Here is a 24,172-nt window from a genome sequence, read left to right as displayed (position 1 = left end):
CCCGCAGACCGACTGCTACTTTGTCCCAACAGCTCGTCAACCTCGGACTTTTGACTCATCTGCGGCCGTGCCAGGGGAATGCCCTCTCCTCAGAGACTTTAACATTTGCGCTCTAGTGTAGTTCATCGGTCGGACGGAAGGCTGTCTGGGCGCCAAGATAGTCCCCCAGAACCGCTTCTAGTACCGGCAGCAAACAGCCAAGATCGGTGTGGAGGTGAGGACTAAGGATTGATCGCCATCACTTGACGATTCTTGATTCATCGATGGATGCTGTGCGCCACCAGGATTGGTTTGGTGACTAGGCGTCGGCTTGTCGAGGACGCCGAGCGCCCCGTGGCTTGCATTCAGGCTGGTGAGATAAACATTGGCAAGTTCGTGGGCCTTGGTTCAAGCGAGGGCGGCTATTTACAGTGATACCAGTCGAGGAAGGGCTTTCTGCCCCCCGCATATCATCAGCGAAAGAGCAAGATATCCTGCTTCAAGGTTGCTGCAGATCCTCTCGGCGCTCTCCGTGGCTTCCGGACCAGTATATCGGAACGGAAATGGATCCTTCTTCTCGATCTAGAGACACCTTTTTGAAGGCACTCTCAGACAACATCTTGGGTATGAGAAAGCCCGACATTGGCAATAATTATAGCATTCGGTTTTTGGCCCAACACGTCCATGACCCTTTTCTACTACCCCTAGCCACCTTGGGACAGACTCCTGTAGCTGGTGGACCGATAGTCATGCAGAACTGCGGAGGACTGAAAGAAGCAGTGTTGAGCATCGGCCGTAAAGTAGACGAAGAGTTCTGTAGTGATGAATTACACGGCGGCCTTGTTGGTCTAGACTCTGATCTATGAGGGAAACGAGATTGAACCCCCGGTCCAGAACTCCCATTTCATGACCCTTACCATCTGGCTCGCTGAGACTATGACTTCTTTTCAACCTACCTGAAACCCGCTCAATCTTCCCAAAACATTGCAAACGCCCCCTGTTTTTTCAAGGGGATTTCTATAAACTTTTTCTTATGTTGTCCCAATTGACCTCGGCTCAGCTTACCGTCCGAGCAGAGTGGAAGTTTTCATGACGTCTAATTAGACCGAGGCTTTCTCTAACAAATCCTGGTCTCCCGTTACGGAGGACTGTGAGTATTTGAGGACCTCTGGTCCTACTTCATGAATATGATTCCCTAATATCGATCTGAAGCTGTTGGGACCGGATGAATACCCGCCACCACCAGCGGCTAAAGCCTCGGATGAGGATTTCCCAACCTGAAGGACTGAAGGACAGCCTCGGGCGAAACGATTGCGGCTGCAACACGTACGCAAGGTCGCATCTCGTAAACGTGCATTTGGAGCAGCTGAAAAATGCTACGACAAGGGTTGAGTATTGAGTTCGGGTACAATGTCCGCTGCCCTTTCCATTGCCAGCGTGCGATTGACGAGAGCCAATTGTAGTTTGAGGACCTCAGGCTTCTGCTTTGCAAAGGAGCTCGGGGAAACTTCCTATAATAGCACTTGATGTGGCGACTCGCAGGACATTGTGGTTCTTTCACAGGACTGACAAAGTCTCTTCGAGTTTGCGTGGTTCGAGACGACTCTTATAGAAGCAGGCTGACAAGCCTGGCTTGGTCAGTCCATGTAAGTAGAGATTTGGTCGTTTCTATGTTTATCCTAGCAGTCAGAGAAGCCGATTGCCTCATCTGTTCCCTTGAAGTTTTGATCTTACAAGACCCCGGGCAAGCAACAGCAGTGAAAGAAAGCCTCTAGGGTACGCGAGCTACGCCGTGCCAGAGATATAGCGTCAGGAGTTTCAGTTCTTAGAGTGAGATATATTTCCAAGCCATTCGGGAACTCACTCAGGATATACGGAATGGGCAAGTTGGCCTGGTGCTTCCATACAAGCCTCACATCATGAGATCACGAGACACCTGTTGGTCGCGGATCCGAGCCGGATTCCATTTCGTGTGCTTATGAGTACATAGCTGTTGTGAGAAAATGGCACTCACATGGAAGAGGTAGCGTCGACACATGGTGCGATCGTTGTCGGTGACCGTCCTGGTTCCGCGGTGTAGGAGACCTAGCATCCCCATCTTGTTCTCCCATTATTCATCATCTATACTCTCTAGGAAGTCTTTCAGTTTTTCTAGAGTCTCGAAGTGTGGTTTGAGAGGAGTCATATGCGTATAGCTAAGGCACTTGGGACTTTCACTCGGGAATCCATTGGCACTCACGCATCACTCGCTTCTGAGACAGATGTCTAAGTGAAGGTGTATTCCCTCAGGAAGAAGAGTCTATGCACGAGTGAAAATTTTATGGAGTGAGGCAATATGAATGAGATCATTACACAAGCTACAATCTTCTTTCGGCTCCATCGTCGAGAAATGAGGTGTTGGTGTCCGTTCCCTTATGATGGGAAAGAGGCAGTCCAAAATATTACGTAAGGCAGGGCTGCGGGTACACGGGCACAGGATGACCCCCACCAGTGATCCCTGCAGCCGCCTCCCCTGGTCGTTCAATTAAACGTAGAACGCGGCCCCGCCACTTCGGACGCGTTCAGAGCGCGACTTTCTCGAGTTTCTATCTAACTTCTGGCGCGTCATCCCAGCACTGGTCCCCAGATTCCGTCCTGATTGGGATCAGTTTCAACACCCACAAAGCTCAATACTACCGGGCAACGCGAGCCACCTTTCGCGTTGAGCCGTACCGACATTCCTTGACTCTCTCTTCCAGCACATCGGCACATCTGCTGATAGCTCTTTCCAGCCACTAACCGTACCTAATTGACCTAAACTTTGAAAGCCCACGAGCTTCACGACTCTCGTTCTATTTCGCCCATCCCCTTCTCTTCTGTCCGCTGGTCTGCCGCACACAGAACCAACTAACAGACAGTCGGCATCATGGGAGAGAGATCCTCCTCAGCCGCTCGTACGCCGGCCAAGACACCAACCCTCAAGCGCCAGCCGTCGTCATCGGCCGGGACCCAAAAGACTATTGTTCAGTTCTTCTCTAAATCCACCAGTGTCTCTCGCTCAACACCGACTCCGAAGCCCACGGCGAAAGCTCCCGACTCGTCTCCTTGCTTGAGAGAGTCGAAACGAACCAATACACTTCCCCAGGCTCCGAAATCGTCCAGCCTTACTCCCGTGCCCAGCAGCGATGCCATTGAGCCTGTAAGCTCCCAGGAGAACTTGAGTGTCTCGACAGTCAAGGTAGCGGATGACTCCTTGCCATCGCCATCTACCTCAGCTGAGCATATGACTCCACAGACTACTACCAAGCTCCCTGTGCCGTCCTCAAGCCCAACCCGCAAGGTACTTCGCTGATTCCCGATTGAGCGTGATAGTCGCTGTGCTGACATGCCCCATTTAGTCCAGAAAGCCTGTCAACTACGCCGAAGCCTCCGACGATGAGGATGACGACCCATTCGTTCGAATCCGAACCGCAAGCACACGCCGCCGCACACGGACCCCGGCAGCCATTGTGGATGATGGCGATGACTATGAGGAGGACGCTGCAAGCAATGACCTGCCCGAGGATGATGATGGTGGGTAGCCTTGTCTCTGCGAACAGATCATGGCCTGACAGACCAAACCAGATATGATTGACTTCGTCGTTAGTGACGAGTCAGACGAAGGCTCGCAATCCAAGAAGCGGAAACGTCCCGCAACAAGCAAGGCCGCGTCACGAAAGAAGTCTCATGTTTCGTCTCCCATCAAGGAAGAAGAGTACGAAGGAGTAGACGACGAGGCTATGTTGGATGTCCCGGTTCCTTCGACAGCTCAGCAGTGGCGTTACGACCCTAACAACGTTGCGTCTGCTACCACCCGCACTGCTCCCACGCAACAAGCTCGTCGTTCCCTCAAGACCAAGGAGAAGGCGCATACCAGAGAGCCGGAGGACCGTTACCCCTGGCTTGCCAACATTGTGGATATCAACAAAAAGCCTCGAGGTGACCCTGACTACGATCCGTCGTCGGTGTACATCCCGCCTGGTGCTTGGAACAACTTCTCCCCTTTCGAGAAGCAATACTGGGAGATCAAGCAGAAGCTGTGGGACACCGTAGTTTTCTTCAAGAAGGGCAAGTTTTACGAGCTTTACGAAAACGATGCCACCATTGGTCACCAGCTCTTTGATCTCAAGCTGACCGATCGTGTCAACATGCGCATGGTCGGTGTTCCAGAGAGCTCGCTCGACATGTGGGTGAACCAATTCGTCGCCAAGGGCTACAAGGTTGCCAGAGTTGATCAGATGGAGTCTGCGCTCGGAAAAGAAATGCGCGAGAGGGGCGACACTTCGGCCAAGAGCAAGAAAGCCGACAAGACCATCCGCCGAGAGCTAGCCTGCATCTTGACTGGTGGCACTCTCGTCGATGGAAGCATGTTGCAGGACGACCTGGCTACATACTGCGCCTCCATCAAGGAGTCCACAGTGGACGGCAACCCTGCCTTTGGCATCACATTCGTTGACTGCGCAACGGGTCAATTCTCCGTCACTGAATTCGAAGATGATACCGACCTTACCAAGTTCGAGACGTTTGTTGCCCAGACGAGCCCGAGAGAACTGATTCTGGAGAAGTCTCGGATCTCGACTAAAGCTCTCCGCATCCTCAAGAACAACACATCTCCAATGACTATCTGGAACTACCTGAAGTCCGGCAGCGAATTCTGGGACGCAGAGACCACTCGTCGTGAGCTCGAAAACAGCAACTACTTCGCCAAGGAAGATGGTGGTGAGGGAGCTTGGCCTGATACTCTGGCCAAAGCCAAGGGCAAGGACTTGCTAATGTCTGCTCTTGGTGCCCTGGTCCAGTACCTGAGGGTTCTGAAACTAGAGGGCGACCTCCTGTCGCAGGGCAGCTTCGATTGGTATACTCCTATCCGCCGCAACGGAACCCTTATCCTCGACGGTCAGACTTTGATCAACCTGGAGATCTTCTCCAACACAGTGAACGGTGGGCAGGATGGCACCTTGTTCACTCTCCTGAACCGCTGCGTCACACCATTTGGCAAGCGGCTGTTCCGCCAATGGGTGTGCCACCCTCTTTGCGACATCAAGCGTATTAATGAACGCCTGGATGCCGTAGACATGCTCAATTCCGACAGGGGCATGCGAGAGAAGTTCACATCTCAAATGACGAGAATGCCAGACCTAGAACGCCTCATCTCCAGAATCCACGCTGCTTCCTGCAAGCCAGAGGACTTCGTGCGCGTGCTCGAAGGCTTCGAACAGATTGAGTACACCATGGAGCTATTGGGAGAAGTTGGTGGCGGCAATGGCTTGGTCGAACGCCTGGTGGCTTCCATGCCAAATCTCAGTGAGCCTTTGACGTACTGGAAAACTGCATTTGATCGAAAGAAGGCGAAGGAAGACAAACTCCTCATTCCTGAACGTGGTATCGAAGAAGATTTTGACAATAGCCAAGATCGGATCGAAGCCATCAAGGAAGAGCTGCAGACACTCCTCACGGGCAAGAAGTCCGAGCTAAAGTGCAAGACGCTGAAGTTCACCGATATTGGCAAGGAGGTCTACCAAATCGAGGCACCCAAGGCCGTCAAGGTGCCGAGAGACTGGCGCCAGATGTCGGCGACTGCAAGTGTCAAGAGATACTACTTTGACGAGCTCACAGACTTGGTCCGAGAGCTGCAAGAAGCGGAAGAGACTCATTCACAGATCGTCAAGGAGGTGGCCACGCGGTTCTTCCGCCGCTTCGACGCCGATTACGAAACCTGGTCGCAGTCTATCAGGATCATCTCACAACTTGACTGCCTCATTAGTCTCGCCAAGGCCTCGTCTTCGCTAGGAGAACCTAGCTGTCGCCCCGAATTCGTCGACCAGGAACGCAGTGTTGTCGAATTTTCTGAGCTGCGTCATCCGTGCATGTTGAATGCAGTGGCCGACTTCATCCCCAACGACATTGAACTTGGCGGTGATTCGCCAAACATCAACCTATTAACTGGTGCCAATGCCGCGGGCAAATCAACCGTTCTGAGAATGGTGAGTCATATTATACCAAAGCCTTCTACTTAGAACCTCAGCTAACTTGAGCAGTCCTGTATTGCCGTTATCTTGGCCCAAATCGGATGCCATGTTCCGGCTACATCCGCTCGACTTACTCCTGTTGACCGAATCATGTCAAGACTTGGTGCTAATGACAACATTTTTGCCTCTCAGTCAACATTCTTCGTGGAGCTGTCTGAGACGAAGAAGATCCTGGCAGAGGCTACGCCGCGCTCTCTGGTGATTCTGGATGAACTCGGACGTGGAACCAGTTCCTATGACGGAGTTGCAGTTGCACAGGCTGTCTTGCACCACATTGCTACACACGTGGGCTGTGTCGGCTTCTTTGCGACGCACTACCATTCCCTGGCGACCGAGTTCGAGAACCATACCGAGATTCGCCCACGTCGCATGCAGATTCACGTGGACGAAGAGGAGAGGCGCGTCACGTTCCTATACAAGCTCGAAGACGGAATTGCTGAGGGCAGTTTCGGAATGCACTGTGCCGCCATGTGCGGTATCTCCAGCCGCGTCATTGAGCGTGCAGAGGTTGCAGCCAAGGAATGGGAGCATACCAGCAGGCTCAAGGAAAGCTTGGAGAAGGCCAAGTCAGGTTGTTACATTCCGCTTGGTGTACTGAGTGACGTGTCGTCTCTGCTCAAGGGCGGCGATGAGCTGGAGAAGAGGGGCGTTGAGGTGTTGCTGAAAACTATTGAGGCGCTGTAGAGGCTTTTGCGCCAGCTTTGAAGGCGTTGATGACTGAAGTGTATAGTACGGATAGAAGGTATTCCCATTGCGTTGTGGTATGATATGAGCGTTTCAAGGAGTCATATCGGGCTAGTTTAAAGGAAAGACAGTTGCCCAATCACAAAAGTATTTGCTCATTCATCTTTTCTAAGAGTTGATTTGCCTCAGCTTTATCGACGCGTTAGGTATACTAGCATCGTGCGTGTTGAGCATTTATGTAATGACTTTATATTGTGTTCAATATGTATCCTTTTTATACAGCAAGACGGGGTGCTACTGAGAACCCGTTGATCTAGATATCCAAAATACGACCGTCTGTTTGGACTCATTATCGTGAGGCTTCCAAAGTCTGTATGAGTTAGCTGGCGAACACTGCAGATAAGGACGAGGGCATCCAAACTCACGATAGCGAACCGGCTCTTGGCCCGGATCCGTTCACCAAAGAAGACGAGCGCCCACGGAATCAAAGTCAAGCCCGTGGCAATCCCACCCAACAGCGAGCCCGCGCGTTCCTCTCCGAGATTTCGAAACAAGGCCCCCGTAACGAGCGGGAAGACGCCCCCGAGTATGTTTCGACAACACGACTGCGCAGCCAGCGCCGAGGAGGCGTATTTGTGGTAAATGTCGGCAAAGTAGTTGAACGTGGCCAGATACACCGAGTAGATGCCCCACGTCGCGAGCCCGATGCCAAAGGCGGGCGCGATCCAGTGGAACTCTTGCTTGGCTGTGAAGCCGAAGATGAAGAGGCCCGCGGGGAGGAAGGTGGCTGTGATACAGGTAAAGTACAGGCGCGACTCTGGCGCCTCGGCAGGGAAACGACGCCGCATAAAGAGCCAGAAGCGGGAGGATTCATCGAGGGGGGTATCGGCTCGCCAGTTTGGTAGCTGGAGGAGCCTGTCCTGGAGGACACCGACAATGGTCGCGACCACGGAGCCGACGATCATGGCGGAGAAGAAGTAGCCCGACTGCTCAATGTCCCAGTTGCGCCTACGTGACATGGCCAGAGGGATGCTTCCGAACGTGCAGTAGAGGACGGCCCAGGCAAAGGCGCACCATATCGAGAAGAAGAAGACCACGGGCTCTGTGAAGAGAAGGTGGAATGGCCGGGATACCGACATTGAAATCAGCGTGGTGATGGATGCCCGTTCTTCGTCCTCCTTAACTAGCCAACGCAGCCGTTGGGGTTTAAGCTGGGTAGAACATCGACGACTCGACTGACAAGTTGCGGATGTCTTTTCGAGGCCGCAGCAGGAGCACACCTGCATATCAGCTCCTGAATCCGAAGCCGTGTCGGTAACATCGCTACTATTCGTTGTATCCTCCGACCAAACGCCGTAGAATCCTGCCTTTTCCCTTTCCTCGTACCACGCATTCAGAGCTTCGGCTTTCCTTGATAAGATGACGGAGCCCCGGCTTTCTTTGAACAGGACAGCCAGAGCAATGACAAGAACAGTGTCGACGATGACCTGGTGCCAAAAGATCCACTTCCATGCCAGCGTTCCGTCCGGAGATCCCATTCTCTTGACCATGAGTGAAGCCACCAGGGGACCGGCTCCCGTTCCAGCCAACACGGCGCCGCTGAAGAGGGCCATGGGAGTGTTTCTCTGCTCCTTTGCCCAAAGATCCGCAATGACGCCGCCAATGACCGAGCTGAAGACGGAGCCGCCGACACCGACTAGGAACCGGGCGATGAGCATGGCCGTCAGGTTCGGCGCAACAGAGCAGACGGCTTGGAAGATGACATATACAACGCCAGAGATGACAAACACTGGATACCGGCCATATATCTCCGACAGGGGCGCTAACACCATCGGTGAGAGGGCGAAACCGATGCAAAAGGTTGTGATACCGGTCAAGACGAGTAGCTGAGAGGTGCTAAGGTCATCGGCCATGATGTAAGACGGTGGTGAATACGAGCCGGCCGTGTATGCGGTGAGAAAGGTGGCGACGCACGACAGCGCTAGCATGAGGTATTTCCGGGGTTGAGGCCATTGCAGAGGCGAGGTGTAGTGTGACAGGTTTGGGGGTGCTGGTTCTGGCGGCGACTCGGCCGATACTTGGAAAGATATGTCGGCCGGCGCGGGTAGGACTGTATCGAAAGCCAAGTATCTGAAAATGATTGTACTGTTAGCGTCGACACGGGCGTCAGGTCTTGGCGGTTGAGAAGCCTCGTTGGCACTTGGCGAGGAGTTGGTCCCCTTGGACCCCTGAGGCGCCTTTTCGATATCTAGCATCTTGTTCGTCATAGTCGGGGACTACTTTGTTAGACGGCAATACCGATGATGTGTGAGGCCTCAAAACGAATTTGCAGGCTGAAGATAGAGAGTGTGAATCGGTACAAGCTCCATGACCGTTTCCAACTTGGTGTTCAACGAGGTTGGAGCACGATCCATATGGAGATGCGTGAAGCAGTGGAGGTGAGTGAATGAGTGAATCACGAAGAATCTGGCGTCGAGAGAACGAGGGAACTGCAGGATATAACAATCTGTGTTAGTGAACCTCCACCCACACGAGAAACGGCAATGTGAGACTAAGAGAGACCGTCCCAGGGTCGGGAATGTGAACGGGAATAACGGCGGATGGATTCCACCCAGTCACGTCGGTAGCGGCTATGGCCCCGGTCAGCCGAGGGTCTACTCACCCCAAGGTACCTGATGAAAGGTGGGAGCTAAGGCAGGTAGCGGTCAGAGTCGGGACGAGGACGGAAGTCTGGATGCGATGTGATGCAACGCCATACGGCGCGATTGCTCGGCCGGTGGCTGGCTGAGAAACGGGACGAAGGCCGCGATGCCCTCGCTATTGGTCGTTGTAGGCTCAAACCGACCTCCACTGTCTATCCGACTTTCCTCATAACAGCCCGCCTCAGAAAAGGTTGAGTAAGGGCAGGGCTCAGGGTCAATCGATTAATGCCACCTGGACAAGACTTGAATGCCTCAAGTTGAGCGAGCTGCCCGACAAAGTACCACATTGCAATCGGAAGCACAGCCCAGGCACGAGCGCAAAAACGGCTGCAGATCATCAAGAGAGTCATGATTCGTGAGGGCTCAAGGGAGCGTGGGGCATGACTGCTGCGTTGTACGGGCCTAGCTCGATTAGCGCCTCCATGCTTGTCGAGAGTGCTTCATCGACGTTCAAGCCAAGCTGGAGAAACCCCAGCTTTCAAATACGGCCGACCCGAAGCCACAGCAGTGGAAACCAAGACGCAGACTGAACCTTGAGTTGAAGAAAATGGAGTCAATCTCTATAGGATTGTGAACATATTGTTGACAGGTTCAGCTGGTCAGTTGCCAGACGGCCCTTTGGAGATGGAAACCGTCCATCTTGCCTTCGAGTCTCACATCGTTTTGGCGTTGCCAAGTTGTCCGGTTTTCTGGCACACCCCGTCTGATCTTGGACTTACCCCGTTCAGGCTTCCCTGTCCATCTGGGGTTGAAGCGGCGTGGCATACAGACTAACGAAGTATATCCCATCTTCTTTCCCGCTCTATTCCCGGGGGAATACCCCAGATGGTACGTAGTCTCCAGCAGCGTCATGTAGGAAGATGGATCGGTTATCGGCTACTTTTTCCATCCTCGCGATGATGAAGACAGCTCCCAGGTTCGGGTAAATTGGTCAGAGTCGATGTACAGACCTGGCTGTCAGTTGCTCACGGAGTCTGCCATATAGAACGTACGTAGGAAGGCGGCCACAAAATGAGCAGATATGAACCAACGAAGATCTGCCCGTGCTCGGCTCGACGGCCCTGACTCTGCATTACCACGGTATTGGTAACGGCCATACTTTGATGCCAATGTCGTCCCGTACGGGCCATGCCGGAACGTTACTACGAGCGAGAGTTGGAGAGGGGGTGGGCGATGGGCCGCAGCGGGTTAATGCCCAAAACCGTGCAATTCCCGTCAAGCCCTGAGTCGTGGTGTCGTAGCCTCGGGTCCGTCGACGTCTGCTAATGTGACCGTCCTTCTTCTCCTTGTACGTACCTTACACGCCTTCCAAGTATGGAATTCCTACACATGATAATCCAAAAAACGGTGAAAGATGTGAAAGACAAAATCGCATTCCGAAAAAAAGCCGTAAGACAGCAATGTGCGGGTACCTAGCTCTTCTCCGAAACCACCATGACCACCAACATTATTAACGTTTGGAGAAGAGACTTACTTACATGACCCTCCATCCAGCCAATGATATGTCCCCAACTTGACGATGCAAGTGAATCCAGAACTTCTGTTCTCCAACCTAGACCCAATGCTTACCACCATAAGCTACCAAACCTATTTCAACCAAGGTCCTCCATCTAGGTTATCCTCGATAACCGTAATGCGGAAGACCGCTGCCACATGGCTCGGCAGGAAGCTCAGCGACAACCTGTGCTGGATGCGGCTCATACACGGGGTATGCGGCGGGGAGGGTACGGAAACTGGCATTGGCTACCTCGTGTGACGGGTGAAGGTGCTGGTACAGATCCGGCTCCGAGCACGCACGTGGGGCTGGTTGAGACATGGCCATGCTGTAGCCATGCTCGTTGGCATGCTGGTGAGGCTGGTGAGAGAACTGGTTCAGCTCACGCTCCTGCATGCCAGCAGCAGCAGCAGCAGCAGCAGCAGCAGCAGCAGCAACAGCCTCCTTCTTAGCATCTTCCTTGATCGCGTCTCTTCGGCGCACGTAAGCGTGAATCATGCCGATGAGGAACAGGAGGAGTAAAGAGCCTCCGACAGCAGCACAACTGATGATAATCAATGTGTTCCTGGAAAGAGTGACATGGGGTTCCTGGTCAGGTGAGCCAGTCGACTTGGGCAGTGACGTGTTCTGTTCGGTAGACGAGAGCGTGGAGGTAGTCAGCGAAGGTCTCAGTGTAGTCATCAGAGTTGTCATCACTGGCAATAGTGAGGAGGTGGTGAAGGTCGAGGCCAACGCCGACGTCAATGCTGTCTCTTGCAGGGTAATGGTCACTAGAATGCATCGTTAGAAAGAACTAAAAATGAAGGGCTTTGGAGATTGGGAGTAAGGCACAACTCAGACTTACCAGTAGCTGTCTTACCACCTTCGGTGCGGATACGAGTGATCACGGGGATTCCTTGCTCGCCGCCTGTACCCTGTGAAAGGCTGAGCACTGGATCGGGCGGCGGCGAGGTGTCGTCACGGGGCTGGGAAGTGAATTGGCCCATGGTTGTTGCTGTTGAGGTGCGAATGCTGCTTGCTTGAGATGGGTCATTCGTCGTATACCTTCTTTGTAGGGAAGACGGGTGGCAGCGCAGAGGCAATGCGAAAGTGAAGCTGATGGCGCTGTGGATTCAATGTTCGAGGCGTCTGAGTTCAGCTTCTGAGGCAGCTCAAAGTGTGGCCACAACGCTAAGAATATTTCTCCCTCAAAGCAGTCGGCCGATCTTCTGCAGCATGCCTCCGTTGCTAGAAGACGAGAGGAAAATCCAGCCACAGGTAAAAATAAAGATGTGAGGCGGGTGATGGGATTCCAAATCTTCGACTGGCAAAAGTGTGTGAAGGAGGCGAAGAGGTAAAGAAAAGACTCAAATCCTACTCCTTCCTCGAAACCAATATCGCAAAGGCGGTATAGTTAAAGTGGAAGGCAGGAAGCGGAAGGCAAAAAGCCCGTAATGATTCAGGTGGAAAGAGCAAGCTGATCCAGAACTCGAAGGCACCTTCCCTCTTCGACACTCATCTGAGAAGAGATACGAAGTGAATAAACCGTAGACTCAAATTAGAGAAGGCGGGAATACGCCGCCCTCAAGCTGAACATCAACTTGAGATGCCTTATCTAAGGTACCATAGACAGGCGGTTGATGGACAATCTTGTCACTCATAGCATAGCATTTGCTAGTCACGTTCAAGCCTTGCGTTTTACTGCAGTTGCCTTGATTCCATCTATTGCATCTGCTCGAGGCAGCTCAATCATGGCCTCGTCGATCGTCTGGGTTATTTTGACGTACCTGCTTCATTAGAGTAAATGGATACAACCACAATGTACGTGACTAGCACCAGATCTCATTGGATTTAACAACCACCTGCAAGGCGATTGGGACTTGCTCGTATCTCATCCGTCTGTATATCATCTAGAAATACTAATTTTATTTTCCTCTTCCCTCGTCACATGCCAATAAAATGTGTATCTTCGTAGCCCTAGATGGAACATCTGCATTTACACCCATCTGCTGAGGAAATGGTAGACCACAATGTCCTCCCTGAGCCACTTCTGCCTAGGTACCTTCCCGGAACATCATCGCCAAGTCAAACAGACTTACAATCATCAAATCTCGAAATGACAAGTCTTCACCACAGCCAAGCTCAATGATGTTTCTCTGTTCGTTCCAGTATCTATCTGGCCTCGCTCACCATCTACTTCAAATGCCACTTTACATTATATCTTTAGCTAACCTCACGGTAGAGCCGCTAGACTCGAATATGTCGAAGAAAATTGAGTGGAGGAATATCGAGATACACCACCCTTGCTGAGCCAGGCCCAGCTAGCTGGATATCAGCTGGTTACAAGATCTATTGGTCCTTGTAGCTTACAGCATTTTTGACAGCAAGCTCTCGAACATGGGCCCATCCATCTCCTATGGATTTCTCCAGATCACCTCGCGGGCATGGCCATTCTATCAAGATCCGCTTACCATCACGTTGGAGCCTGAACCTTCTCTCCAAGGCCGTCCGCCGACCTCACCATGGGTCAATCCAAGTTAGTCGCCATTAAACAACCTCGAGACCAAAAAAAAAAGGGAAAAAGGGAAAAAGGCTGGCACTATAGCTATGTCTTCGTCAGCTCTTTGCATGGCGGCATCTCCCTCCCACGGCTGGCGGAAATGCCGCAGCCTTCTTTTGTGTAGCGTTAAGCATGGTCTCTGCGGAACTCCTTGAATAGGTCTTCCAGATTATCACGGACTCTAGCAGCAGTATCTGCAGCGTGTATATAGTCTTTTCATGAGGGGGCTCGTAGGAATATCTCGATTTCAGTTGCCTGGCATATTGCTCAGTTTCAAGTATGTACCACACTCAATTTACCAACATGCTCGAATCCCATGATGTCGCATTCTCATAAGCCACATCCAAGAATGGTGGCGTGAGAGCAGAACCCGGACTTCAAGTGCTATACGCATCATACAACCGCGAGGTCGAGACCGTGGCATCACCATTCAATGAAGTACTACGTCCAAAATCATGAGACCATTCGCAGCTCGATGTTCATGCCCATAGCCTCTCAACTCGGGCGAAGCGCTTTCTGGCCGAGGTGACGAAGCACAGGTGGTATCGCAATTCAATCTCAGTTTAGCGTCATTTCTCAAGACGACGTTCATCGTCGAAAAAGTATTTCCTTTAGCTAGACTTGGCGGCCTGGGCCTTCTCGTAGATCCAGTCGTTCAGACCGTTGCGGTTTCTCGCAATCTCGATGGCGTAGAACTGCATGCGGGGCGCTGTATTACAAGTTAGCAGATGAGCGAGCCAGAATCGCCTTTTGGCGAGGTTCAGAACAGGGTCGGCGGGGGGCCACTGACCGAAAATGACCTCGTTCTGGCCGTATTCGAACTTGGGGCTGGCGCGGACCATGGTGCCAAAGTTGTAATCGTCGACCTTCTTCTCGTAGGCCATCATGAACTTGCGCCACCGTTCCTTGCCGGACTTGCTCTTCATCTCGTCCTCGTTGATGGTCGCGGCGGGGTCGAACTCGGGGAAGTCGGTCTTCAGGTGCTCGTAGATCTCGTCATCGATCTTGGTCAGGCGCAGCGTGGAGCCCTTGACCTTCTCAAGGATCTTCCAGTAGGTTTCCATGTGCTGAACAACTACAGGAACGTTCTGGCGGTTAGCTCGCGATCGTGAATAGGGTCGGAGGTGGTAGTGGCAGCGTGTGTACCCTTGACGGCGAATTGCTTCTCGATCTGGACGCAAAAAATAAGTCAGCGCATTTCATTCGCGACACGAAGAGAGGAGGGGTTCGAGCTCACATCCTCGAGGTTGTCAGCCTCTTGGGCGTCAAAGTTGGTGGGAACTTGCGCAGACATTGTGGCGGGTGGTTTTTTTCTTTTTCTTTTTCTAATTGACGGTGCTCAGTATTGGTGAGAGAGGTAAGTGTACGATCGTGGAGGGGTCGGACGAGGAAGCTTGCAAGATGTTGGTGGGGCAGCAGTGACGAACAGAGCACCGCTGGGCAGCCAGGCATCGCGGGGTTCCTTTTTTCGATCTTTTTTTTTCTCTCCACATTTCCGCAGCAGAGGACGGATACGTACCTACGTCTATGTACAACGGTACCTTGCACTGACGTCAAACCACAAAGTAACAACTCCATCCAACTTCTCCCACCCAACTTCTCCCACCCAACTTCTCCCACCCAACTTCAGCGACGATATTAAAATAAACGTCATCTGCATCCACTTCTACTCTCCTTTCAGTCTTCTACTGCACCCATTCGTCCGCCGAAATGCCATCATGTTGCGACAGTCATATAGACGTGTCTTCTCAAATAGTCGCTCTGGATATCGTTCCATCCTCCAGCCAGCTCCCTTCTGATTCCCGAGACGACCAGCCCGACATTGCCCATGCTGATGTCGCGGACGCCGGCGAACCAGCATCAACCTCTCTCTTTGACAAGCTTCGTCGCATTCTGTGAACTAGGACCTGCATTCTGTGTTCAAGACTCGCCTCATCCGTTGCTACCGATTCTTGAGACGCCCTTCCGATCAGCTGCGTTCTGCTGTCCGGACGTTCACGTGCGTCGCCGTTCTCTGAGGTTTCTTCAATGCTTCTAGACGCATATCCAACCGACATACGTCCAGTCGATAGGTTCTCGTATGGTCGTGTAAGCATTACTGCTCCCTCTGGAAGACAGAGGCCGCGCAGGTACTGTCGAGAATGATCATCCTGCTGAAATTTACCGTATCCTTTGTCGACCCACGACTTTTGGCCGGGAATGCGCGGCCACACCGAAGAAGGCGCCACTCGGTACGTATGGTACTTGATATCCTCGCTTCTCTCAGGAACAGGAAAGATACGGCGCAGCAGAGAATGTGTATAGCCATTGCTGAAACCGCAGAGGCGCATCGAGTCAACCAAGCCATTTAGGCGCACGAATGGCTCGCAAATTCTGAGGAACTCATCAGGGCAGTATGAGAAGTCAGCTCCGTAGCTCGATCGCTTGGGTGTGAACACTTGTTCCGGCTCCGTCGACATTCCCTGGTTGTTCTGCTCGCTGGTAGACCTGGAACCTGGGGGAAGATGGTCGGAAGGGCGTTCACCCCAGAATCTCCGGCAGAGTAGCACAAGGCTCTTGAGCGTCGAATGGTTCTTTCGTTTCAATTGGCCTCTAACAAAAGCCCCGATGAGATCATCCATATTAACGGTTCCTGCGCGTAACTTGCAGGCTTCCTTGCCTGGCCCGAAACCCAATCGAGTCAGGTCGAGCTCAACGATGACCTGCTGCATGAAGTGACCGTATTTATTACACCACAGTGTTGCCAAAGGGTTCAGGTAGGGACCCACGAAAGGCGACATGGTGATGTGGAAGCGCTCTCCCATGAGAAATGCAATCAGCATATCCGCGCGCAGAGCGAAAGACACTTCGAGGTACGGCTGCAGAGGTCTCATGGCAGTAGCTAGTGAAGTGTACTCATCGTCAGTCCAGACCTCTCTCACGAAACGGCCGTCGTTGAGGCAGATGGGCATGTCGGATTCATGGTCGGCAATGAGATATTGGCATATCTGGAAGCGTGCGACTGCGGGAAGTCTGAGGTATGGAGAAGTCGGCTCCTGCTGTTGCGTTCGCTGATGATCGGCAAAGAACATTGCGACCGATCTCTCAAAATCAGTGGCCTTGTCGGGCACCGCCTGGTCACGTCGGTATTTGTGATAGACGACATCGATCGAGCGATCCCAGGGCGGGAGGTTTTTGCGTGTTGATCCGGCTGGCCATCCCGACTTGGGCTTTTCCATCAGCGTCCGGGCTGCCTTTGGAGGTATAGCCGCGGGAAAGGGATACGGCAATGGCGTCGAGATATTTCTCGTCAGTGCTGACTTCGGCTTCGTCACTGTGGCATGATCAGCATTCATTTTTCTCTACGTCGGGACGAATCGAGCAATCAAGGAGGTTGAGGTGCTTGCTTCGAGAATCTTGCTTGTCAAACTCACTCTCTGCTGGTATGGCAGCGATGCTGCCGGCCAGGTTGACAGTCCCGAGTATCTGGTCTGTTTTTGTCGTTCTGCTTGGCCTCTTTCCCCCCTTCAAGTGAAGTAAACCGAAGGGCTCAAGGATAAGGTGCGCAGAATATTTCCTGTTGCGTGGTTGTTGATGTGCACCTCAGTGACAGTGGGTGGTGAAGACGAGTGGATGTTTTTCTTCCCTTCGGGTGAGGGTAAGGTTCACTGAGGCCTCGAGTGCGTATTCACCTCCATGTGTATTCACCTTCAAATCTCTTGCCTCTCTTCACGCATACTTTGGTTTTCATCTCATCTCCTTCCTTACGCTCCTGCCTCTCATTTGAGGTTTCGGCGCCTTGTTCTTTTTGAAGCAAAACAAGCCCGTAGAAAACGGAACCAGCAAGATCCAGTTATTACCAAAGGACTGTTACGTACTTGCATTGAAACAATTTCCACGGGGTTCAGTTTCCATTTCAAGTTCACATCCTCTACACAGTTCTACAGCTGTTCATGCCCGGTTGCACATCGTTGGTTGACCCGCTTCTTCGGCGCCGAGTGGATCGCGGCTCCGTGCATCTTCCGGGAGCTTAATCGGTCATGCTCCGGGGATATATCTGGCCATGGTAGTCCCATGTCGAAGGGGAGTCGCGGCCAATATACTGCACCTATCGTGTATGCAGGCTCACTGCTTGCATACAATATTAGAAGCAGATAACAATTCGAGTCTGCTGCGCCGTTCTCACTCAAGTGTGATTATTCGTTGGTTGATGCAGGGGCGCATGCTCATTCTGAGCTGACCATACGCCGCTGCTCGGTGAAAGGGTAGCGAGGCAACCCAGAAATAGCGGAGAATTTACTCACTCGCCTTACGTCTTACGCATAGAAAAGAGGATGGTCAGAAGCAGGCAATCGAAGGGGAGGCTACAAAGATCTCGCCAAGCGTATTGGCACCCGCATCTAAGCTTAAGGGGACGAACGCCGCCGTGATGGCTCGGGTGATCCCCTCCAACGGTTGGGCGTCGTAACATGAAGCCATTGGTCTAGTGTGAAATGGGCTTGCTCCAACGGGAGCTGCAGCACCCATGTAACGCACAGCAAGTCGTTAGTTCGTTACCCCATTTCCCCCCTTCCAAACGAGCCGCCAGCGGCCAAACCAATGCTTCAAATTTAACCCTAGTCCCTTTGAACGGGGTTCGGGTCGGAGTTGACAACTTCTAGCCCTCTTCTTCCCCGTTCCCTTTTTGATTTTCCCCAGAGAGGGGGGAAACGCACCCCGATTGAGGTATTCGGCTGCGTTTACCCATGTTAAGGGTGGTGTGGAGTGTGGTCTGACCCGGTCGAGTCAAATCCCCGTTGCGATGGTCGGTCGACAGCGGCAGACCATATCTGTTTGTTTAAGAGGCGCAGGGGTCCATGGCTCTTGTCTCTAGGTTGCTGCTTGTTCTTTGCTTCTTTTCCTGTTGAGCGACTCTTTGGCGGATATGCAGTCTCTTGACTGTTGTACCAATTCTTACCTTACACTTGAAATCACGATATCCTCTTGACTATAATTGACTCCAACTACATACAATAGCCAACCGTTCCCATAGAACAACTCACCTGAAGCTCCTGTTGAAAGTTAGAAAACCAGCTTTCTCGAGTAAATCTCCACGCGTCGGTTCTCGCGAGAGATTGCGAATCTAGGCCTTCCTAGACATAAAAGGTAGTTTAGGCAAGTCTGCCCTTTTCCTTACACAAAGATCCAAGATCATTCTACGTGATTCGGGGAGCATGTAAACACAGACACCACGGCTTTGCACGCCAAGTCGCCGGATAATATTCCGGAATGCCAAGCCTTTGCTTTCTCAACTTTCGTAGCTCCTGGCAGTTGTGTAGCTGCACAGGGACGCAGTATAAGTGGTCATCGGAACTGACATCAAGGCAGCGTACTCTCAAAGCTCCAATGACCTCACCAACAAAAGAGCCGCGCCACTCCGCGGAAGAAGGAGCCACGACAAGCAGCATATCCCATGACGACAAGGAGACAAGAGGCCTCTACCGGCTGGAACGCGAACCCACAAGGGAAGAGAAAACGGCAGAGGCCCTAGCAGAGGGCCACGATGCCGACATACCCTCCAGCATGGGCTACGTCCTCGACGAACGCGGCGAGGAGAAGAGAAAGCAGTCGCTCGCGCTGGCTCGGACGAGATCTCGCAAGTCCATGGGGCGCGAGGACGTGGAAAAGGGTGTTGGCGGTACGACAGAGAAGGACGGCGACGGCGGCGAGAGCTCCGAAGACGAGAACATTGTCTGGTGGGATGGCCCGGACGACCCGGCGAATCCGTACAACTGGCCGAGTTGGCTCAAGGTCCTCAACTGTAGCCTGATCAGTGCCATGACGTTCGTCACACCACTGGCGTCTTCCATCTTTGCCCCCGGCGTGCCGGACCTCATGCGGGAGTTTCACAACAACAGCCCCTATCTAGCTGCCTTTGTCGTCTCCGGTATGAACGCTCCTTTGAACCTCTGTTTACCATCCCATCGTACAGATCAACCGGAAAGAAACAAAACGTGCTGACAACAAAGCGCAGTCTACGTCCTAGGCTTCGCAGCCGGACCCCTGCTCTGCGCGCCCCTGAGCGAAATCTACGGCCGCACAATCGTCTACCACGTCTGCAACCTGTTCTTCATCTGCTTCAACGTCGGCGCCGCCCTCGCGCCTACCCTCAACGCCCTCATCGTCTTCCGCCTCTTCGCTGGCGTCTTCGGCTCCGCACCCATCACCAACGGCGCGGGTTCCATCTCCGACATGATCCGCCAGGAGAAGCGCGGGGCGGCCATGGCGGCGTTTAGTATCGGGCCCCTACTGGGTCCCATCATCGGCCCCGTGGCGGGAGGGTTCCTTGCTGATGCGGCTGGCTGGCGATGGGTCTTTTGGCTTATTGTAATTGTGAGCGGGGTTCTGAGTATCGTCATGCTCATCTTTTCGAGGGAGACGTACGCGCCCATCATCCTTGACAGGAAGGTGAAGAGACTTCAGAAAGAGACGGGGAACCCTCTGCTGCGGTCGAAACTCGATATTGGCCTCTCTTCGGCCGACTACTTCAAGCGAGGCATCATCCGCCCTATCAAGATGATTGCCTTTTCCCCAATCACCCAGATCTTGTACGTAACCCAATCCGCATCATGTTGTGCCAAGTCTTGTCTCCCTCCTCTGAACTAACACACGCAACAGCGGCCTCTACATCGCCGTGGTCTACGGCTACCTCTACCTGATGTTCACCTCCATCACCTCAGTCTTCATGGGAACCTACGGCTTCAGCGCCGGCACATCAGGCCTAGCCTTCATGGGCCTCGGCGTCGGGTCCATGATCGGCGTCGTCTTCTTCAGCCTCTCCTCGGACAAGTACGTTAAGAGAAAAGCCGCCGAAGCAGACGCCGCAGCCGACGAAGCAGGCACCGTCCGCGAAGGAATGAAGCCCGAATACCGCCTCGTCGCCCTCCCCGCCGGCGCCGTCTTCCTCCCCGCGGGTCTCTTCATCTACGGCTGGACGGCCGAGTACCATATCCACTGGTTCGTGCCCATCCTGGGCACGGCCATCGTCGGCATCGGTAACCTCATCATCTTCATGGCGCTGCAGATGTACCTCGTCGACGCCTTCACCATCTACGCCGCCTCGGCCCTCGCCGCCAACGCTGTCGTGAGATCCGTGGCGGGAGCAACACTACCTCTTGCGGGCCTGAAGATGAACCAGAACTTGGGCGTTGGCTGGGCGAGTAGTATTCTCGGTTTCATCGCTGCCGCCATGTTACCTGTGCCGTTGCTGATCATGAAGTATGGCGAGTACTTGCGCAAGCGTTTCGAGCTCAAAGACCTGTAGATGCCGCTTTAATTGATCACGCCAGGGGGAAGCCTTCCCCCAGTTGTAGGAAACGGGAGAACTGATAGACATACCCAATGCATATTATCAAACAACTCAAGTGAAGATGACATTGTCTTGATGTATGTCGATGACGGAGCATGGATGGATCCTTAAATATTGTTCTTTCATTCTGGGCTTCCATTTTGCTGATCGTAAGACTCATGAGAGACTTCATGTGGTTACTAATAGTCCGTCGTATTTGTGTCTCAAGCTCATTCCGCTGGATATCTTCCCGTCTGCTCAATTCCGCCGGCAGAACTGTTAGTGATTGGAACGGGGCGATAGTGATCGTGTCTTGATGAAGTACCGTAGGCTGCAATGTAATCGCCGCCATTTCGTTCCGTCTCGGAGATGTCGTCTCATTGGGCCCGTCATTCTGGGCGCCCCGCGACAGCTTAGATTCGTCTGATTGATTAATTGATTCATCATCCAGCTTCGGATGGACTTCGGCACAGATAATCGCTTCGAGGAAGATTCTTGGAAGGTGATATCAACTTTATTCATGTGTGCAAATCATACTCGTGTGTGCTGGACAGTATAGTCCACCATCGTCTATCACGGTTTACTAGGTACTTTGGTATCTCCCGCTCGCCGACGGGCCTCTCTTCTCTTTTTCATTCCTCGTCCGCAATCCAATCCATTACAAAGTTCCAATGCCAAGGTGCTCGGGGTCGGCCTTGACGATACGAAGGGTGTTGGTGTTGCCCATGCCGCCCTTCCAGCCCTGGACAACGACCAGAGTGTCACCCTTGCTAACAACGTTGAGCTCCAAAGCGTGCTCAACACCCCACTTGATGCGGCGATCGACATCCTCTTGCCAGTTAACCTTGCTGAAGTCGGGCTTGGCCTCGGGGAACAGGAAGGGGTAGACACCACGGTACAAGTGAGCGTAGCGGGATGCGGAGGCGTTTCTTGTGACCATGAAGATGGGGCAGACGGGGCGGTACTTGGACAGAAGGCGGGCAGACTCTCCAGATGTGGAGAGAACGATGATGCCGCCAGCGTTCAGGTCGAGGGAAGCTCTGACAGCGGCCATGGCGCATGACTCGACAACGCTGACGGGGCGCTTGACCAGGGTGCACATCTCCTCGAAGTGGGAAACGTAGGGGATGGTGTTCTCGGCCTTGAGGCAGGCCTCGTGCATCTCGGAAACGGCCTCGTTGGGGTAGCTGCCCTTGGCGGTCTCGCCGGACAACATGACACAGTCGGCACCGTCGGTGATAGCGTTACCAACGTCACTGATCTCGGCACGGGTAGGGCGGGGGTTCTTGATCATGGACTCGAGCATCTGGGTAGCGCAGATGACGGGCTTGCCGGCTCTGTTGCAGAGGGCGATCATCTTCTTCTGGGCAGCGAAGACCTCGGCGGCGGGAATCTCGATACCGAGATCACCACGGGCGACCATGACACCGTCAGTCTCGGTGAGGATCTCCTCGAAGTTGTTGAGGCCTTGACGGTTCTCAATCTTGGCGATAATCTGGATGTGCTTGCCCTCGGGGCCGAGAACATCGCGGATGTCCTTGATGTCTTGGCCGCGGCGAATGAAGGAGGCAAAGACCATGTCGACATTGTTCTTGACGCCGAATCTGAGATCGTTCTTGTCCTTCTCGGAAAGGGCGGGAAGATCGACATCGGTGTTGGGCAGGTTAACACCCTTCTTGGAGGAAATGAAGCCGTTGTTGCGTGCGCGGACCTCGACGGTCTTGTCATCCTTGACGCTGAGGACATCGAAGGCGAGGACACCGTCGTCGACGTAGATGATACGGCCGGGCTCAATGACCTTGGTGATGTTCTTGTAGTCGACGTACCTATCAAAACAGCGGTTAGTAATGCCGCGGGGAGAGCTTTTGAGAGAGAGAAGAGCTTACATGTTGTCGGTGTCGCAAGCCGTGGCGTATTGCTCATCGGTGGTGAAGTTCAGGATCTTGCCGGCGGAGATGGGGAGATCCTCATCGTTCTTTGTGTTTCCGGTGCGGATCTCGGGGCCCTTGGTGTCGAGGGCAATGGCGATCTGACGGCCGGGCTGAGCCTTCTCGGCGGCGCGGGCATTGTCAATGACGGACTGGTGGTACTCGTAGCTGCCGTGCTGTTCAGAAGCGAGGGGTTAGCAAGATAGGCAGACTTTGGTGGGGGTTGACTTTTAGCGTCTGTGATGGGGTTGGGGGAGCTTACGGAGAAGTTCATGCGAACAACGTTCAGACCGGCCTTGCGCAGAGCGTTGATGGCCTCGACGGAGTTGGTCTTGGGGCCAATGGTGCAGATGATGGAAGAACGGCGGTAGTTCTTCTCGGGCTGGTAGGCGGTATCGAGGCTGGAGAGCCATGCGATCTTGCCGCCGACATCGAGATGGTCCTTGGCGGTAGCAGCCATTGTGTCTAGATGTATAGGTATGGGTTTGGACGGGTGATGAGGGGAGTTGATAGAAAAAGTCGATCACCGTAGGATGGAGAATAGATGTAGCAGAGGAGAAGTGTGCTACTTAAGGATGGTCGAGGCGAAAGGGAGGAGTGTGGAAGAAGAGGAGGAGGGGTCTAATGCGGTTGTTAAATCCTGCTGGGAGTGGGGGTGGGTAGAGAGAAGACACAGAGAGGGAGAGGTCAAGGCAAGGTCAGGCAAGGTACGTAAGGCCAAGGGGAGAGATAACTAATAAAAAAAAACACGATAAAAAAAGGTCATCCAAATCGACGAGGTTGACGAGTGAGACTCTTTGTTTTTGGGGGGTGGTTAAGCCAATGCAGGATGTATGCACAAGATGATGTATTTGAGCATCAGCCTCAGCTAGGTATTTGTTGAAGACCACATTACGGGCAGAGGCAGAGACACACGAGGAGCAGGGACGAGAAACAATTTGCTCCTGACCCAAACAAACCCAAGTGAAGTGTGAAGCTGCCCGGCGGCGCACTCCCCATCCTCTGCTTGCTGCTTCCATTTGCTGTGGCCTGCGTCGGCGGTGGTGTCGGCGCCTTTTTTTTTTCTCCCTCTTTTTTTTTTCTTCCTCAGTCTGCCCGGGTGGCCGCCGCTTTGCCCCTCGTTGAACTTGTTCCCTGCACCGGCCGGCACCACCCCCGTTTGGTGAGGTGAGGGGAGAAAGGTGCTGAGAAGGTGCTGAGGAGCGTAGCTGCCCCTCAATCCAACGGAGTGGTCCGTGCACTTTGGTCCGTGGCCGGATGGCAGGAGGGGAGCACCCAAGCACCCACGCACCTTCCCCCCAATCCCTGCCAGAATTGGAAATGGAAGCAATGGAACTCAAGTGGGCAAAGTGCAGCTTTGGCAGTAGCGACTGGGCCCCCCACCAATGTGAGGAGCTTGCGGTGACAGGTACCCTGCCATAGGTACGCCTACCTTACCTGCCTTACCTAAGCTCAGGCTTCAGGGTCCCGCGCTTCGCACCAGCCTGACACC

General features: G+C 53.3%; 7 protein-coding genes across 7 annotated transcripts; 2 read left to right on the top strand and 5 right to left on the bottom strand.

Moving 5' to 3' along the window:
* Window positions 1–2,884: 2,884 nt before the first annotated feature.
* CABS01_12811 (MutS domain V) lies at window positions 2,885–6,710 on the top strand (the record flags this gene model as incomplete). The annotated part of the gene is made up of 4 exons (XM_060546163.1): window positions 2,885–3,298; window positions 3,357–3,531; window positions 3,583–5,981; window positions 6,036–6,710. 4 exons carry the CDS (start codon window positions 2,885–2,887, stop codon window positions 6,708–6,710), a joined length of 3,663 nt encoding a protein of 1,220 aa, XP_060395552.1.
* Window positions 6,711–7,059: 349 nt separating this feature from the next.
* On the bottom strand, window positions 7,060–8,977 carry CABS01_12810 (major facilitator superfamily transporter; the record flags this gene model as incomplete). Its single annotated transcript, XM_060546162.1, has 2 exons — window positions 7,060–7,080; window positions 7,136–8,977. The coding sequence occupies 2 exons, from the start codon at window positions 8,975–8,977 to the stop codon at window positions 7,060–7,062; spliced, it is 1,863 nt and encodes a 620-aa protein (XP_060395551.1).
* A 2,050-nt stretch (window positions 8,978–11,027) lies between these two features.
* Window positions 11,028–11,893, bottom strand: CABS01_12809 (uncharacterized protein; the record flags this gene model as incomplete). The annotated part of the gene is made up of 2 exons (XM_060546161.1): window positions 11,028–11,677; window positions 11,752–11,893. The coding sequence occupies 2 exons, from the start codon at window positions 11,891–11,893 to the stop codon at window positions 11,028–11,030; spliced, it is 792 nt and encodes a 263-aa protein (XP_060395550.1).
* A 2,164-nt stretch (window positions 11,894–14,057) lies between these two features.
* Window positions 14,058–14,740, bottom strand: CABS01_12808 (uncharacterized protein; the record flags this gene model as incomplete). The annotated part of the gene is made up of 4 exons (XM_060546160.1): window positions 14,058–14,155; window positions 14,237–14,521; window positions 14,593–14,617; window positions 14,684–14,740. The coding sequence occupies 4 exons, from the start codon at window positions 14,738–14,740 to the stop codon at window positions 14,058–14,060; spliced, it is 465 nt and encodes a 154-aa protein (XP_060395549.1).
* A 454-nt stretch (window positions 14,741–15,194) lies between these two features.
* CABS01_12807 (uncharacterized protein) lies at window positions 15,195–16,781 on the bottom strand (the record flags this gene model as incomplete). Its single annotated transcript, XM_060546159.1, has 1 exon — window positions 15,195–16,781. One exon carries the CDS (start codon window positions 16,779–16,781, stop codon window positions 15,195–15,197), a length of 1,587 nt encoding a protein of 528 aa, XP_060395548.1.
* Window positions 16,782–18,810: 2,029 nt separating this feature from the next.
* On the top strand, window positions 18,811–20,728 carry CABS01_12806 (uncharacterized protein; the record flags this gene model as incomplete). Its single annotated transcript, XM_060546158.1, has 3 exons — window positions 18,811–19,351; window positions 19,439–20,012; window positions 20,083–20,728. The coding sequence occupies 3 exons, from the start codon at window positions 18,811–18,813 to the stop codon at window positions 20,726–20,728; spliced, it is 1,761 nt and encodes a 586-aa protein (XP_060395547.1).
* Window positions 20,729–21,410: 682 nt separating this feature from the next.
* Window positions 21,411–23,140, bottom strand: CABS01_12805 (pyruvate kinase; the record flags this gene model as incomplete). The annotated part of the gene is made up of 3 exons (XM_060546157.1): window positions 21,411–22,578; window positions 22,639–22,856; window positions 22,943–23,140. 3 exons carry the CDS (start codon window positions 23,138–23,140, stop codon window positions 21,411–21,413), a joined length of 1,584 nt encoding a protein of 527 aa, XP_060395546.1.
* Window positions 23,141–24,172: the final 1,032 nt, after the last annotated feature.

This window comes from Colletotrichum abscissum (assembly GCF_030869225.1).
Source record: "Colletotrichum abscissum strain IMI 504890 chromosome Unknown Scaffold_40.1, whole genome shotgun sequence".
In the NCBI taxonomy this organism is placed as follows: domain Eukaryota; kingdom Fungi; phylum Ascomycota; class Sordariomycetes; order Glomerellales; family Glomerellaceae; genus Colletotrichum; species Colletotrichum abscissum.
Note: the sequence above shows the minus strand (reverse complement) of the source record. Positions and strands in the feature narration are given on the sequence as shown.